General features: G+C 52.0%; 1 protein-coding gene across 1 annotated transcript; it reads right to left on the reverse strand.

The window, feature by feature from the left end:
* Nucleotides 1-4,692: 4,692 nt before the first annotated feature.
* Nucleotides 4,693-13,454, reverse strand: RAP2C (RAP2C, member of RAS oncogene family). Its single transcript, XM_044452796.1, has 3 exons — nt 12,939-13,454; nt 9,480-9,797; nt 4,693-7,225 (listed from the first exon to the last, which is right to left on the reverse strand). The coding sequence occupies exons 1-2, from the start codon at nt 13,209-13,211 to the stop codon at nt 9,519-9,521; spliced, it is 552 nt and encodes a 183-aa protein (XP_044308731.1). The 5' UTR covers nt 13,212-13,454; the 3' UTR covers nt 4,693-7,225; nt 9,480-9,518.
* Between the last annotated feature and the right edge of the window lie 2,288 nt (nt 13,455-15,742).

Below are 15,742 nucleotides of genomic sequence, written 5' to 3' on the forward strand. Positions count from 1 at the left end.
CGCAGAAGGGGCTGGTTTGCTCAGACCAAGCTCACCCAGCCTGCCTTCTGCTCGCACAGCGGCCGCCCAGCAGGGCACGGTGCAGCAACGTCCCCGCCCATGTTCCCCGGCCTCTGGTGCACACGGCGCGCCGCCTCTGCGGCTGGAGGTGGCGTGCAGTCATAAGGACTGCAGCCTTGGGCAGCCCCGAAAGCCGCCGCCTCCTCCACGGCTGGGACCGGGGAAGGCGGAGGGAGCGGTGCTCGGGCCCGGCTCCTCGCGGGCTCCGTCCGCTTCCTCGCGAGGCCGGGCGGCGGCGGCCGCTTCAGGACGGCGCCCCCTCCTGGTTGCCGCGAGCACCGCCGTTCGCGCCGCCTCCGGCCGCCCCTTCGTCGCGGCGCGAAGGGCCCGCGCTTCCACAGGGCGGGAGAGCCGCCCAGCCCCCCACGCAGCTGGAGAGCCGCTCGGGCAGCCGCTGCGCACGCGCTGAGCAACGTGGAGGAGGAGAGGTGCCTGCCCCGAGGGGCTCCCAGTGGAGAGCGCAGCTCCATGCGCGGTATCGATCCCTTGTCCAGGCAGGCACCAACCGGTTGTTGATGAACTGTACTGATGGCCCGTTTTTTCCTGCACAGAACCCAGGTGGCTTTCGCATAAACTCCCTCTGTTTTAGTATATTTCTGCACCGCTTTTCTTCTGATGGAAGTGGCACACTTGCTCTGCCTGTCCCCGTTATGTTCACAACAACCCTGTGAGGTAGGCTGAGTTGCAAGATAAAGCATGGGCCGCTGAGGGAACCACAGAGCAAGGGCTTTTACTTGGGTCTGCCTTGTCCAAATAAATACCAGCCTACCAATTAGTGATGTTAATTAGTCAGACAGAACAAACTAAGCTTGTCTGGCACTCTGGCTGCATCTTTTCAAGAGGACAGAAAGAGTGGCAAAAGCTGGAAAAGGGCAGGAAGGACTTGCCAAGGGACCTGGATTATTCTCTCCAGTTTTTATGTTTTCTGGCTAAAATATTGCTCCATTTTGAAATAAAGTTTTTTAAAACTGCAAAAATAACATATATATTAATATAGCAAGATCGCCCGGGAAGTTTTTGTTGTTATTAGTTCTACCTCCCTTCCTCTTGCAAGGAACCTAAAGCCGCACACAAAATTCCCCTCCCCTTTCTATCTTCACAACAGCCCTGTGAGGTAGGTGAGTGTAAGAGTCAGTGGCTGGTACAAAGTCACCCAGTGAGCTGAGTGGGGCGTGCACTCAGCCATTTCCCAGGTCCCCATCCCAGCACCCAAAGCACCTCACCACACTGCCCCCCCGCGATCGGATTGTGATAATTTGCACATGACTGGCATGCTTCCGGAACAGCTGGGGAGCAACGCAGCCTGAGAAGCTCACCAGTGGGAAGTGACGTGAAACCCTAGCGCGGCACCTGTGGGAGGAAGGTGCGCAGGCTTCGTCCGAAGGAAAGCCAGGCGTCTGGACTTGGCTGGAATTCGCTCGGGGGTGGAAATCACGGCACCCTTGGGTCTCCCCTGAAGTGAAAAGCCAGCGGAACACACAGAGCCTCCCAGAAGTTATCCTCCACCAGGGCTCGGGTGTTTTGTCCTGGGTTCTTTGGAGACTCCACTTCTTTGCTTGCTATATGTAACTTGGCCGCTGTGTGCAATTCCAGGTGTGCGTTTCTGGTCCGTGGGCTCCATGGCACCACAACCACTTTGGCACCGCAGACGGGGCATCGGACATGCAGTGACAGGGCCCGAGCTCGAGCCAGCACTGCCAGCCTGGAGCTGCCTCCCTCGCTGGGACCGGAGCCTCCCTCTCGCCCTCCTCTCCTGGCTGCACCTTGCACAGCATTTCCTCCAAGGGGATTCCGGCAGGCCTGTGCAGGTGCTTCTGGGAAAGAGTTGGAAAAATCAGGAGCGGCTGTGCACTTGCACAGCCTGGGTGCTTGAAGGCACTGGATCCGTGAGTTTTGCTTTAGACAACCCGGCAAGCCATGAGGGTGACCTGGCTGGGCAGAAGGCTGAGGAGGATCCAATGAAAAGGCTGACAGAATCCTCCCCATTTTAAAGAGTGAAAATGTCAACACTTAAATGAGCCTCCATCTCCTCCAGAAATGGGGGAGCATTCCCCTGCTCCCGTTTGCAGTGCCTTTCCGGATCCTTAATGCCAGAGGAGCTTTGTGCCCCTGCTAATGGGAGGTGGGAAACCAGCATCTCCCCTTTCTGGACGAGCTGGAGATTTGGGGGATGGCTGAAACGTGCAGCTGCACTCTTGTCACGCCAGTTGCCAAGCATGTCACCTGCTCCCCTTTGTTCCTCCCTTCGACAACTGAGACATCCAAGAAAATCGACAAGGGACGATCACCCGTATCTGAAGGCCATGCTAGGGCACCGATGCACTCAAGACGGATCAAGAAAAATAATGTAAAAATACACATATTATGGCACTCTTTTCGGAGGCCAGCAAACCAACCCCCAAATACAGGAAGGATAACAAACTGCGGATGTGAGATGGGAGGTGCTGTTCGGGAAGGCCTCAGCAGCTGCAGGCAGCCTATGAATATGTGAATGGACGCATGTTTTCTGCCACAAGGGGCCCTGAGGTGGGGCTGAAGGGCCGGGGGGGGGGGGGGACAGCCGCACAGCAGGGTCATCGGCTGGGTGCATCACGGTTGCTCCGTGAGTGAGCTAGACGGCATCGCTCGCGTGGAAGGGGGCGACACAGCCGCTGCACTGCACCCGGCCACCCCAGCGCCTGCCTGGCCCTCGAAGCCCGGCACGAATCCCGTAAGATGGGCCGCCGTGGCCGTCCTTCTCTGCTTCCCTGCCCCGGCTCCCACTGCTGCTTTTCCAGCCGGGGCTCCCCAGCACCCTGCAAAGGGTGGGGAAAAGCTGCCGGCCTGTGATGGGGGTTCTGCACAGCAAGGTGGAAAGCCACCCCAGTGCCGGGGGTGCCAGGACAGCAAAGGGGCTGCCTGAGCCTGCTGGGGCAGGGCCCTGTTCAGCCAGTGGAGCGCCCCCCCCCACCCCGCCCCGCTGGTGCCCGTGTGATCACAACAGTAGAGGAAATGCCCTGCTGACCTGCTTGATACTTTTCAAAGCCAGCCTCTTCCCAGTGGAGGAAACCGCTCTGGCTCTTGCACGGCTCGTCAAAGAATCCGGCCTGTGATACCAAGCTTTTTGCAAAAACCATGAGGACTAGCAGCTCTTCTCTCCTCGCCTTTCTTGCCTGGATAGGACATGCAGGAGGGGGTCCAGGCCTGCTCCCACTGCAGTGACCCACCCCTGCAGAGGTTGCTCAGTCATCCTGCGTGGAAGATAGCAGGGGGACGCAAACGACCAAGCGAGAGCCTGAGCCGGGGGGGGGGGGCAAATGACCCCAAGACCACCCGCCTGCCCCCTCCCAGCTGTTCTTTTGCCCCTTGCCTAGCTACCTGCAGCTGCTCTGGAGCAGGACGACTTCATTATCCAGCGTTACTCACACGCTGCTCTGGACACCTTTGCTCCTGAATCAGGCATGCAATAAATGCAATACAGCAAATGCTGAGGATCCTGCACTGCAGCCTAACGCAGTTCCGTATTCGGAGCCACGGACCTCTCTGAAGACTCCGCACAGCAGCTGGTCCAGCATTAGATTATAGCCCGTGCTGCTGCTTCTAGGAAGGCGCCCAAGAGCTCACAGTCCTCCTCCTCGCCATGGCATGCCAACCACCACCCTGCAAGGCAGGCTGGGCAAGGCGACAGTGATAGGCAACTGACAGGTATCACAGGCGAGTAGGAACGAGCGCCCGGGTCGCCCTGTCTCGAGCCACCGCCCCACGCAGCTCACTCCTGTCGCAACTTCCATACGAACCGCTTGCTCTCGCACCTGCTTCATTTCTGCCACACATTCTGGGGCTTCCTTGCGAAGACTGAACTCCTGCACCTGCCCAGCTGCGATCGCACGCTTGGCGCTGGGATTACCCGCAGTTGCATTAGCTGCAAATGGCCCCCCCGAGACAGGAAGCTGCCACGCTTTCCCAAACCATCCCTCCCATGTGGAAGGGGGACCGTTCAGGCGCGCTCCCCTCACCTACGCAAACAAACCAGTCGTATTTTTGAAGTGACTTCCCAGTGCTAGACCTGGCTTTTTTTTCTTCTTAAAGGAGAAGAAAGGGGGTTAATTTCAGCCACATTTACTAGCTGCTCCCCTTTATCCTGCTGCGTAAGGAGGACAAGCCCCCTGGCTTGTCTGTTCTTGCTCTCTTTTGCGACCTTGAAGTCTTTGCAGACTTAAGGAACAATCCTAGGCGTGCTTAGACACAAAGAAAGAGCGATGGCCATCGGCGTTCCCGTCTGACGCGTGCAATTCTGTGGGCATGCTGGGCACTGTAGGCCTTTCTTCCCGTCCAAGCAGGCGTCGCATCACACCCTTTCTGCGTTAAATGGAGTATGGCAGAGTCCAAAGTGGGCAGATCTTCGTGGCACAGGGCTCGTTCATGCAAGAGAACCGACAGCTCCCAGGCACTGGGAGACATTGTGCTTCCCACGTGAAAAGTGCACGGGTGCATCTCCTGTGCTCAGAATCACTGCCTGCAGAATGACCGTAACCTACACCAAACGCACACGTGGAATCGATCCGCATGCGTGTGTGACGTATGCAGTACGTCTCTGTGGGGACCAGAGTTCCTGGAGCACAGCTCTGCCCACAAAAAGAACAGCAACACAGCTTTGGTAATACAGGTATCTATTTTATTAAAAAAGTTACAAACAGGTGAACTGCAGGGTAGTCTTACAAAATTAAGAATGAATGAAATCGGGCAGAGGGGGGAGAGGTGGTTTTTAAGTTTACAAAGCATTAGATCATCCTAGCTTTCCATTTGCTAACTGTCCAGATTTTGCTTTTCCCCAGTAAAAGGTACAGTACATTATACATTTAGGTTTAATTTTAGGTACTTCTCAGGCCTGCCAGGGCTGTTAGCTGCGTCCACACGGATTACATTTGCACCCTAGACAGTTTCCCACCTGATCAACAGCTGCATTCACGGACCCTGCGCAATTGCTCCCCTGGGCGGGGGTGGAAGGACAAGGCCTGGCCTCCCTTTTGCCCCAGGAGAAAGGGATATCCGATTCTGAGAGAGAGGATACCTCTGGAACCACGCTCTTCTCCCCCTCCACCCTGATTCGACAAGGGAGTAACAACCTGGTATGAACAGGGAGGAACCAGACTTTGAAGAGCCCTTGCTGCAGGGATTTCAAACGGGAGGACACCCAGCCAGTCAGCCACTTTCCCCCCAGTCCAGCCCTACAGACAAGGTGGAATCCACACAGCTCAACTCATGCCGAGCCACGTGCCTAGGAGAGCACCTGCGCAAGGCCAGGGCTGCCTCTGCTCCTACCTACTCCTCGCAGCCTCTGCTGAGCTTTGGTCCTTTATTCCAAGCTGCACTGAAGACACCCGAATTGGATACCAGTTCTTGCCTTTCCTGTGAGCATGCCAGTGGCTGACAGCAATTAAAACATGAAACTTAGTGAAAAGGTCAATGAACAGAAGCATCAAATGGCAAGACAGCTCTTCTGCCTGCTTCACCTCGGAACGAGAAGCGGTGCCATTTGGATCGCACGTTCCCTTGGCACATCCCCATGTAAATATATTTTGCAAACAGTCTTTAGTTTGAAGTCTATTAAAGTGCAAACCTAACTTAATTTCAGGGAACCCCCTTTAAAGTAAGTTCCATTCTTCTTGGTAGGATGCAAGCCAGAGGAACACGGCAGCAGACTGGTGCGGTTCTACAGTCGCTTCACCTCAGATCAGTACTTAATTTGCAAGCAAACGGTGAATAAATCCTCGGCTGCCACCGGGCAAACCAGTATCAGTTCGCAATATGTTCAAAGGACTTAACACTGGGCTCTTAAAACCAACAACTTTGGGGCAGCTGAAGAAGCTGCAGTTACTCAAGCCGAGGGAGAGCGAAAGGGGATTTCTCAACCCACTGCCAGGAATTCTCCTGCAGCCGCCCACTGTAAGCACCCGTTGTGTTAATAAACTCAGAACCGTTAACTGCTTATATACTCTTCATTCTGCTCAATACCTGCGTTGCCCAAAGACTTCAAGTATCCAGACAAAACAGTTCACACCAGGTAAACACTGCAGAAGGCAGTGCAAGGCATTCACACAGGGAGCCGGTGCTTGCGCTACCCACCCCCCGGTCATGCCAACTAATGCTCAGTTCTCGGCAAACCGAAGAGAGCAAGCAAGAAAGCAGCACGTCGGGATACCGAAGAAAGCGAACAGATATTGCTTCAAAATACTGAGAGAGAAATAATATTTAAGAGCTAGAAAATGTAAAGTTGCTTTTATTTGCATTTGATTTACATGTGCAGAGGTCCACCAGATGGTCATTGTGAATCCTGCCGGGCAAAACCAGGTGAGCTTTTGCTTCAAAACATAACACCCTGTAAGGGATTACAGGACCCCCTTCCAAGAAAAAGCAGATTGAGAACCAGAAGTTAAACAGAGTAAGGAGATGTACTGGTGATTTTCAACACAATCAGTTAACAAAACAAAACCCAAATTCCGAATGCCGTGGAGTAAGAGAGTACACACAGTTCCTGGGGCACCTCCAGTCCCTGTCCAACAGCTTCCCGTCACCGCATCAGGCCATTCGCATTCCACAACAGTGCTGTGAAAGGGGGCGCTCTATCCCGGCAACGCAAGATGGCTCTTAAGCATCTTTCTATGACACCATCACACATAAACAGAATGGCTCAACATTTCAACCAAAGACATTTTGCGGGAGAGGAACTTTTTTTGCAAATCAAGTGAGGATGTGAGGTAATATACAGAAGTAACCATTTGTTTAAGGCTCACTTTATTCTCCATTAAAATTTTCTCTTAAAAAGGCATTGAGTAGGTAATACTGAGTTTAAAGTTTAATAAATACAAGTTTTGGAAGTCAATTAAAAGAAATCAAAATATTAAAAAAACAAACTCTTGCATATTAGCCATTAATAGGAACTTAGAAAGCTATAAAAACCAGGAGAGGACCAAGAGATAAAGATTCCAAAACGTATGTATGGTAAACATGCTAAGCGTTTCTGTTGCAGGCCGATGGGTCTCCAGTCGCCGCGGACTTTGTCTTTTGCACTCGATGCCTAGAAAGTGCTCTAAAGACACACAGGACATAACAGGCTCAGGTCGGCAGCCTGGGCTGAAAAGGGTTCTCCAGAGCAGCATCTGTGCAAATTTCCTCTGAGTTTTATCTGCAGTTAAGACAAAGAATTAGTCAAAGGAACATTTTTATTCTCGTAGGATGCAAAAGACATCTGACCAGCAGTCAACCCTGTTATAAGCAGCAGAAAAAGCCAACTGCACTGCTTCACAAGCCCAAGTTTCTGCTTCCTACTCCGCTTAAAGAAACAAACCTTTTCATTTCTGCCATCCTTTCCAACACACACGACTCGCTTAGATTCTCTTTTCTCCTGCCCTGTTTGAGATCACAGAAGTTGTTCCAAGCCACACAGTGAGGAAGCTGGCAGGGGGCAGGATTACGTGACAGCGCAACTGGCATGTAGGAGTCAGGCAGAGGTGCTTCCAAGAGCAGGCGCAACCCAGCAGAACCTGGTCTGCCAGGAAGACTCAGCATAGCATTCTCCCTGCAAACTGCCTCAACGAATGGCAAAGGTCACTCCGGTGCTGGTCATCGCAAACTGCTATAGAAACAGAGTTGTTTTTCAGGGCTTCCCCCCCCCAAAAAAAGGCCAAAGGGAACTAATTCTTCCAAAGGATGACCATGAACAGAAAATGCCACATATATTTAATAGGGAGGAAGAGGAGGAAGGGAGGAGGAAGAGTCCCTAGTCTCTCACAAAATGGGATGCTTCCGAAAGGGCAAAACATCTCCCTGCCATAATGTCGCTCGACTGAGCTCACCCTGGCTCCATCTGAAGCAGCCGCTGTAGATGACAGCACCAATCCTGACATAGAAGCCCCCCAGACTTGCAAGGGCACAACATGGCCTCATAACCTCTCACCTTTTGGGGGCTGACAGACCTCCTCTCATAATGGAGGCTGCGGCTGGCTCTCCCGCAGGGCCTCTCCAGGACACCAGGGGGGATAGTTCCCAGCCCCCTGAGGGGCCCCATCCGGCCGAGCAATGGCTCCAGCCCAAGGTCAACTCTGCTTAATTCCAGACATTTCATACCGAGGCCAACAAGCCGTGTGGCACTTGGAGCTGGGCACCAGGAGACAGGCTGCCTGCGGGCTGGTTGTGAGACCCCCGCCCACCGGAATGAGCTGACCGGCAGCAAGATATCATGGCGCACCGCGGACCGTCCATTACGGTGTTTGGGTCAGAGTGCCTCTCTCTCTCTCCCTCTCTCTGAAGGGAAGTGTGACACAGGAAGGGTTCAACCTGGAAACCCCTTGCCACGGACAGCTTGTCCTCCTGCCTCTTGTGTCTTCCCTAGCAGAAGGTGAGCTTGCACCTTTCTGTCGAGCTCATCCACAGCGCGAAGAAGCAAGGAGTCTGGTAGTGGCCCGTGTGCCTTGCTAGTCCAGTGGCTAGGAACTGGGGCACGTGATGCCAGAAGTCCGCAGCTGTTCCAGGCTTGTTTTGCCTTTCACCAAGCACTGCAGAACCTTCACTGCACTTTGGGCAGGGAATGTTACTTGCTGCACACGCGCTCTCCAAAGGGAAGCGCAACCTGTACGATTACAGCTATACAACACAGCGGTCACCTCTCTGGTTATTTCATGCAAACTTCATGGGCCAGACGTGGGCTTCCCATGAAAGCTTGTGGTACCTTTCAGGCTTAGTCAAGGGAGATGCTGCTGTACATCCAAGAGAACACAATCCAATCAGGGGAGGTAAACACATCCTCCTGGGCCAGCCTCCACCCCTGCAGCAAAGGACTATACCACTCGTCCTCCCCCAGGGTGTGCTAGGTTCTACCCTGGGCACCTGCACATGGAAGACGGACAACCTGGGAAAGGCCCTTCTCCGGCCAAGTCCGCAAAGGAGACTGGCCTGGCTCTGGTTCAGGGTGAGGCAGCTTTGTGCACACGCCTTCCTGGCCTCAAGGCAGCTCATGAAGGACCAAGCCACCTGTCAGGACAGACTGCGCTGGGGCAGAGGCGATGGCAAGGGCTCAGCTCGATACAAGGCAGGGCTCCGTGCAACACTGCCAAAGATGCCTCAGCACAGTTGTGAGCTGGCCAATGCTGTGAACTGCCTTCCTGTGCTCATCCAGCACCAGCCAGAGCAGCAGTGCCGGCCTCAGGAAGCCCAAGTCTTTGCTGGGGGATGCCCCTGGGCCATGTTAGCCACGCCACGCCACGACCTCCCCCACCCCTCCCAGAGGGCCGCCTTTCTTCCTCAGAGCCCTTGGCCATCAGGCTGTTGCAAGTGGACCACTGAAGGAAGGCTCGTTTCATCAGGACAGGCGCCACCGCCCCTGCTGACCCCAGCCACGCGTGTGCGCGTGGCGCCTGGGGAGCGAGAAACATCCCACCAACCTGCTCTGTATGGCCATGATTGAGGTTTCGCTTTCTGTCTCACTGGACAACACAAGTGGTACAACACTGGTCTTGCTTTTCCGGCAGGGATGCATAGTTCATTTGCCTCACGATCTCTGCAAACAGTTCGTCCACCATGGTCTTGCTCTTGGCTGAGGTCTCCATGAAGGGGCAGCCCCACTCCTGAGCCAGTGCCCGGCCTTCTGCTGACAACACCTCCCGCTCCGACTCCAGGTCAACTTTATTCCCCACGAGGATGAGAGGAACCTTTTCATACCTCTTCACACGGACAATTTGGTCCCTCATTGGCTTGATGTCCTAATGAAGAAACCAAAACTATTAAAGATGCTGCACTACAGCGACTGCCTAACCGCAAACCTGACAGGTTTCTGCAACAGCTAATTGAAGCAAATGTTTACGCTCTCACCCATGCGGGAGAAAGGAGAGCCAGCCACAGAGAACAGGCACTAAGCAACGGTTTTCAGGAATAGATTAGCACTTGCAGGGGGACAATTATTCTGTCTTCTGGGTTGTAGTTGCTCATTGCTTAAAACAGTCTACAATTTGGGAAACAAATCTAAAATTCCTGCAGAAAGGCTTCTAACATAGACAGTGGCAAGACACTAGAGAACATGAAGGGTGGACTGGGAGAAGAGATCAGCACGGTCTGCTATGAGCACGCCAGGCTTCCTGAACACACTCCTAGCCCACTGATGTGGGGCAGAAGTTTCCCAACAGAGACACTCTCCCAATGCTATCCTTCTTCACAAAAATGTTCCATGCCATAAATATCTACACTGTTGTACTGCAGTCATCTTAGATGGGATGAATATAAGATGCAGACTTCTGGAAGTTATTTTTCTCGGGCAAGCACAAGTAAATTGTAGTGCTTGGTCACCCAAAAGGGAGCTGCCAGCTAAAGGACAGTGATGCTTTCCTGAGGACAGAGCAGCTGACTCTTGGCTAGAACTGGACCAGAGTCAAGCATGGTGCTTTCACCTGCTGCTGCTAACATTCCAGAGTTACAAAACAAAATTGAAGTGGAAGCTGCAGTTACTGGGGGTTTTGTTTTTCATTTTCCTCACAGAAGTGCCTCAGTTTTCCTCTTGAGTTCAGAAGGTTTTGCATAGGATTTTTTTATCATCTAGCACTTGTGGTTATCCTGAGCTAAGTTATAATATGAACACATAAGAACAGTTTCCCATGCAAGAGTCTGGAAGGCTTTTGGGTCAAACAAAACAAAAAACAGAATAAACTAACAAATGAATGTGCTGCTAAACTTGTTTCTATTTTGCAAAATCTCTTGCTTTTGGACAATCACAAGTACAAGTTGTAAATGCAAAATACGCTAAGCTGCCTGTGTGCACAGACTCACACCCATCCGCTGCTGAAATAGAATGTTCAGCTGGATGGTATGAATCGGATTTTTCTCAGCAATGGTACTGATAAGCAGTGAAATCATTACCTTAGCAAAAGCGAGTTAAACAGTTGCTACATCAGCTCAATTCATCAGTTACAGCTCTTTCTGGGTATGCATCCTAAAAATAACATGTTCTTCCAGGCAGGGTCATTTTTGTGAAATATAAACAATCATAAGGAAAGTATATGGTCTTATCTTTTACAATTATTCTAATAAAATAGTTTCCACAGAAAGCTTTGAATGTGTTTGAATGTAACATTTAGCTATGCTGTGTGACTAATCTAGTTTGCCCAAGTAAATACTGTATTTCAGTTCAAATATTTTACTGAAATCAGGAAAACTTTTGGTAAGTTTCTGCTGCTCAAAAATGGACAAGGATTACTCAGCTTACTGAATATGAAATATTTTGCACACTTGGGGGAGAAGGTGTGTTGAAGTAAAAACAAGCTAGAGATACTCCATCAGATAACATGAGCACACTGAAACATTTCCCAGTTCTACTTTTCCAGAAAGCCCACACTGTTGCCTCAACCTGGGAGTGCAAGAACAGGGGGGTTGCCGTTTGCCTGGCAGAGTGCAAGCCATGGGTGGCGGCTTTTTGAGTGATGTAGGACTGCAGCTCTAGAGCCTCCAAAAAAAAGAATGGCATGCTGTTTTGATGCCATGCATGTGCAACATCGGTAAAAATAGGCCACACTACAGCATCTTGCAGAGTTCTAAGACACAGAAGTAATTATGTTCTGAAACCTACAATTATTAATGCAATCACACTGGAAGACTTACGCCTACATCCTTTTGATCAGTAAAGCCAAAAGGGCACCCCCAAGCAACTGAAATGTGGGGGGTGCACCACTAGCCCACCTGGGGGAGAGCAGAGATGGTCAATACATGCCCAAGATTTCAAGGGATTCTTTGCTAAGTTGACTTTCTGTCCGCAGGGGATGAGATGCTGCCCGATGGGACAGAAAAGGCTTGCCAAGGAAAATGCATTAGACTTAGAAACATAGAAACAGAGTGAGTCGAAAGGTGTCTCCTGGACCATCTAGTCTGACCCCCAGCTCCACTCATGACTTGCCTACCATGTGCATGTACAGCCTAGCAGTCAACACTCTCACCGATGGAGCTTCAATCACCTCCCCATGAGATAGCGTTCTATTTAGTGATGCATCCTCACATACACTCAGCCTTTTGTCTCTCTGTGTGGGTTTAACAGGTCCTGCCAAGAACTTGGAAGTCTGTTCAAGATGTTAGCTGGTGTCAGGAGGAACCCTAGCACAGCCGTTAAGAGAAGGCCAGCTTCTGCTGTTTTCCCTGTTCTCCTTGTCGCTCCAGGCCCCCTCTCAGATGACAAGAGTTATTATTTATTGTTAAATAACCAGCACCCGGCAGCTCTACATGCTTGAGCTTCACACTAGAAGCATGTTTCAATAGCAAACACACCAGGCCTGATTTGCTCAGGAGGAGGAGGAGAACTGAAACTAAACTGAAATAGACTGGCAGGAAATGAGGTTTTACGTTTAAGGCATAGGTGTGCAAAATAAAACTAATACTTTTTCTTTAAAAAGATTCCCAGCATAAGTGATTCCAAGATAAAACCACAAGAAGCAACTCATGAGGGACTACCCAAATTCACATGGATTTATCTTTGTAGAGTGTGCATATTTGAAAACCTGCACTTTCTATTAGTCAGCTACAATATAAAACTTTTTCTTCCATGGCAGTGAGGGAGCTGGCAACTGCGTGCATCAGCAGCAGCTTTGAATAACCAAGATTATCAAACTTTCTTTCCAAAACTGTCACTACAATGCATTCCACAGCTTTAACATATATTTTCTGAGAAAAACAGAGGCCCTGGATAAAAATACCCACTAAAATGTAGTACTGCTGCAGTTACAAACACAAATACGTGGTCCTTAAGCTGCAGTTGCATTGCTAACACTTGAAATATTTTTCCATTGTCCAGGATCTTTTTGGCAGTTAAAATGCATCATCAGAAGAGTGTGAAAAAAAGAAAACAAAGACATGGCTGGCTTTATTACCTGGAAAGACTGTTGGTTTACCAAGCTGTAAACTAAGATGAAGCCTTGGCCATTTTTAATATAGAGATCTCGCATCGAAGCAAACTGTTCTGTCCCTGCGGTGTCCAAGATTTCAAGTACTGATGGGGAACAATCCACTTCGATCTCCTTGCGATAGAAATCTTCGATGGTAGGATCGTACTTCTCGATGAACGTCCCCGTGACAAACTGCACGGTCAAGGCTGACTTACCCACCCCCCCACTCCCTAAAACCACGACTTTGTACTCCCTCATGGGCGCTGGCTTCCCCTCCGCACAGCATAAAACAGGAATGCTGCAACCGGCGGGGGGCGGAACGGCTGGGCCGGGGCCGGCTCGGGCAGGGAGCGCAGACGCGGCCGCCCCCACGCCGCCCGGGCAGGAAGTTTGGCTTTGCGGCCGAGGGGCGGGCGCGGGAGACCGGCTGCCTCCGGCGGAGGGGGCCCTTTGGCAGGTGGGCCGCCGCCTCAAGGGAGGGCAAGCGCGCGCGCCTTCAGCCGCGGGGGCTCAGGGGCGTCGGCCAGAGGGGAAACTGAGGCACGCGCAGGGGGCGAGGCGCCGGGGGGGCGGGCCGCCCCTGCCCTGCTCCAGGCGGCGCCGAGGGGCCCTCCGCAGGGGCGGGTCGGGCGCTGGGGCCCGGCCTCTGCGGCGGGGGCGCCGAGCCCAGGGAGGAGGCGCCGGCCCCGCGCAAGGGCTGCTGGGGAGGCGCGGGAGGCCCGCTCCGGTCGGCGTCCGCGCTCGGCGGCTCCGTCCTGCCTGCAGGGGCGACAGAAAGAGCCCGTCAGGAGAGCGCGGCAGAGGGTCGCCTCGCCGCGCCCCCTCCCTCTGCGCCCCGCGCCCCGCCCGCTCACCTGCCCAGGCCCGGCCGCCACTGCCGCCTCACTTCATGGCCGGCCGCGGCGCTCCGCTCAGCGATGGGACACCGCCCGCCTACCCGGAAGACTTTCAGGGCAGCACCGCGCAGGCGATTTCCGGGAAGGAGCGGGGGCGTTAAACACCGTGACACCAGCACGCGCCCAGCAGCGCAGGCGCACTTCCCCCTGGGATGGGGCGGCATTGAACCGACGGCGAAAACGGGGAAGTTTCGAGCTTTGATTGGCACAACGGTCGTTTGACGACAGCAACGTGACAGCGAGCAGCGGAGCACGCGGGAATGAAGAACAGTTGTACGCAGGGCGGGACGCGACTGCTGTAATGCCCCCGAGGGCGTTTACAGAACAAGGGGCCGGAGAGACTCGGGTTCCGCTACGCTGCACAGACTGTGTCGTTCTATCCTCTGAGCCTCCATGTTGGCCGGAGCGTCTCGGTCATGACTAGAGCGAGAATCATAGAAGTAGGGAAAAGAAGAGCGGCCCTGTCGTTCATTTGACTTCCGGTCTGAAATGGGATCGGTTTCCCCTCTCGGTAGGCTAGTGTGAGGGGAGGGGCTCACCATAGAGATGGCGCGCGCACCACTAGAGAACGGCGAACCATAGAGCCCTTCTTTTACCGGAAGTGCAGTGTAGGGGGTACCATAGAGCCGCGCCCAACATTTAGCACCGGAAATGCCCTGAATAAGGAACCAGGCGGAAGCGGAAGCTGGGCGGGCGGTGTCCTCGCCGCACTCCCCCTCAACGGAAGGGGACCCTGAAAAGTGTGGCAGGAGGTTAACAGGGCGGGGCGCGCGATTCTAGTTTCTTTTAGTTGCCTGATCTTGGAAATTAGGTTTCCTTCAGCCAATATGAAATTTATTCAACTGCATTCCTTTAGAATCAGTTCTGGGCCCCCTTTGAGGCGAGGGGGACCTTATAGGACCTTTGCAGGCTTCCTGGCAGCAGGCGAAGAGGATTATTAATTAATTTCCCCAGCTGTTAAAATACATATATAATGCCCCTCTCTTTTCATTTTAGCATGATACTTTTTTATTCCTCAAAATATGTGCTGAAGATGAGTTTGAAAATTACCTTTCTCCCTGGGTGTATTACTACGTTTACTGCTTCTGAATTGCTGCTGATTTCCGTTTTGCGTATTATTTAGTTAAAGTGTTGTTTTTGGTTTTATTGTGCTTGTTATGTATGTTTTCTGAAAACTTTGGCTCAGGCCTCCAACAGGCTGCAGATGTGATGACGGACGTTTTTTGTTCAAGACACGAACAATGGCCATACAATAAGAAATCCCAAGCCCCAGTTAAATTGCTCATGGTTAAATTGAGTGCTATATCTGTGACGATGGGGGGGGGCGGGATGTGTTTCAGCGGTGGGGGTTGTTAACATTGAAGTTCATGAGAAATACAGACTATCATAATCCCATATGTAGTTCACAAAGTAGTGCTGACAGTACAAACACCCATGCGTAATAAAATGATCTGTCCCAAGGAACTTAGTTTGCAAAATATGAGTTCAGCCAATCAAGTTATGATGTTCCTTCAGGAAAACAGTGATTTTACTTCTTTGCTTATCTTGAGAGGCTTCTACATGCAAAAACCACTAGGTGTCGACACAGTTTATATGAAACATCTGAGATCTGAAGATCAGCAGTAATCATGACCTTGGATAATTCTGCCAGCTGAATGCACCTCCCTCTACCTTTGCTTATATTGATCTCTCTCTCTCTCTCTCTTGGATTATGAACAACTTGTACTTATGAACTCATGGACTGTCATAAACCTTATAATGACATCTCTAGAAAAGCAGTCAGTATCACTAGGGAGTTATGCAATATGTTTGGCGATGCATCATCAGTGGCCACATAGTTTCCTAGAGATATTCACAACTTTTAACTATGTGAAGCATTTGGCGACATGTCAA

This window comes from Varanus komodoensis, unplaced genomic scaffold, assembly GCF_004798865.1.
Source record: "Varanus komodoensis strain SLA01 unplaced genomic scaffold, ASM479886v1 scaffold74, whole genome shotgun sequence".
NCBI classification, from domain to species: Eukaryota; Metazoa; Chordata; class Lepidosauria; order Squamata; family Varanidae; genus Varanus; species Varanus komodoensis.

Coding starts and splice junctions, on each gene's coding strand:
- RAP2C (XM_044452796.1), bottom strand. CDS start 13,211: ATGAGGGAGTACAAAGTCGTGGTTTTAGGGAGTGGGGGGGTGGGTAAG. Junction 9,798..12,938: donor TAAACCAACAGTCTTTCCAG/GTAATAAAGCCA, acceptor TTTCTTCATTAG/GACATCAAGCCAATGAGGGA.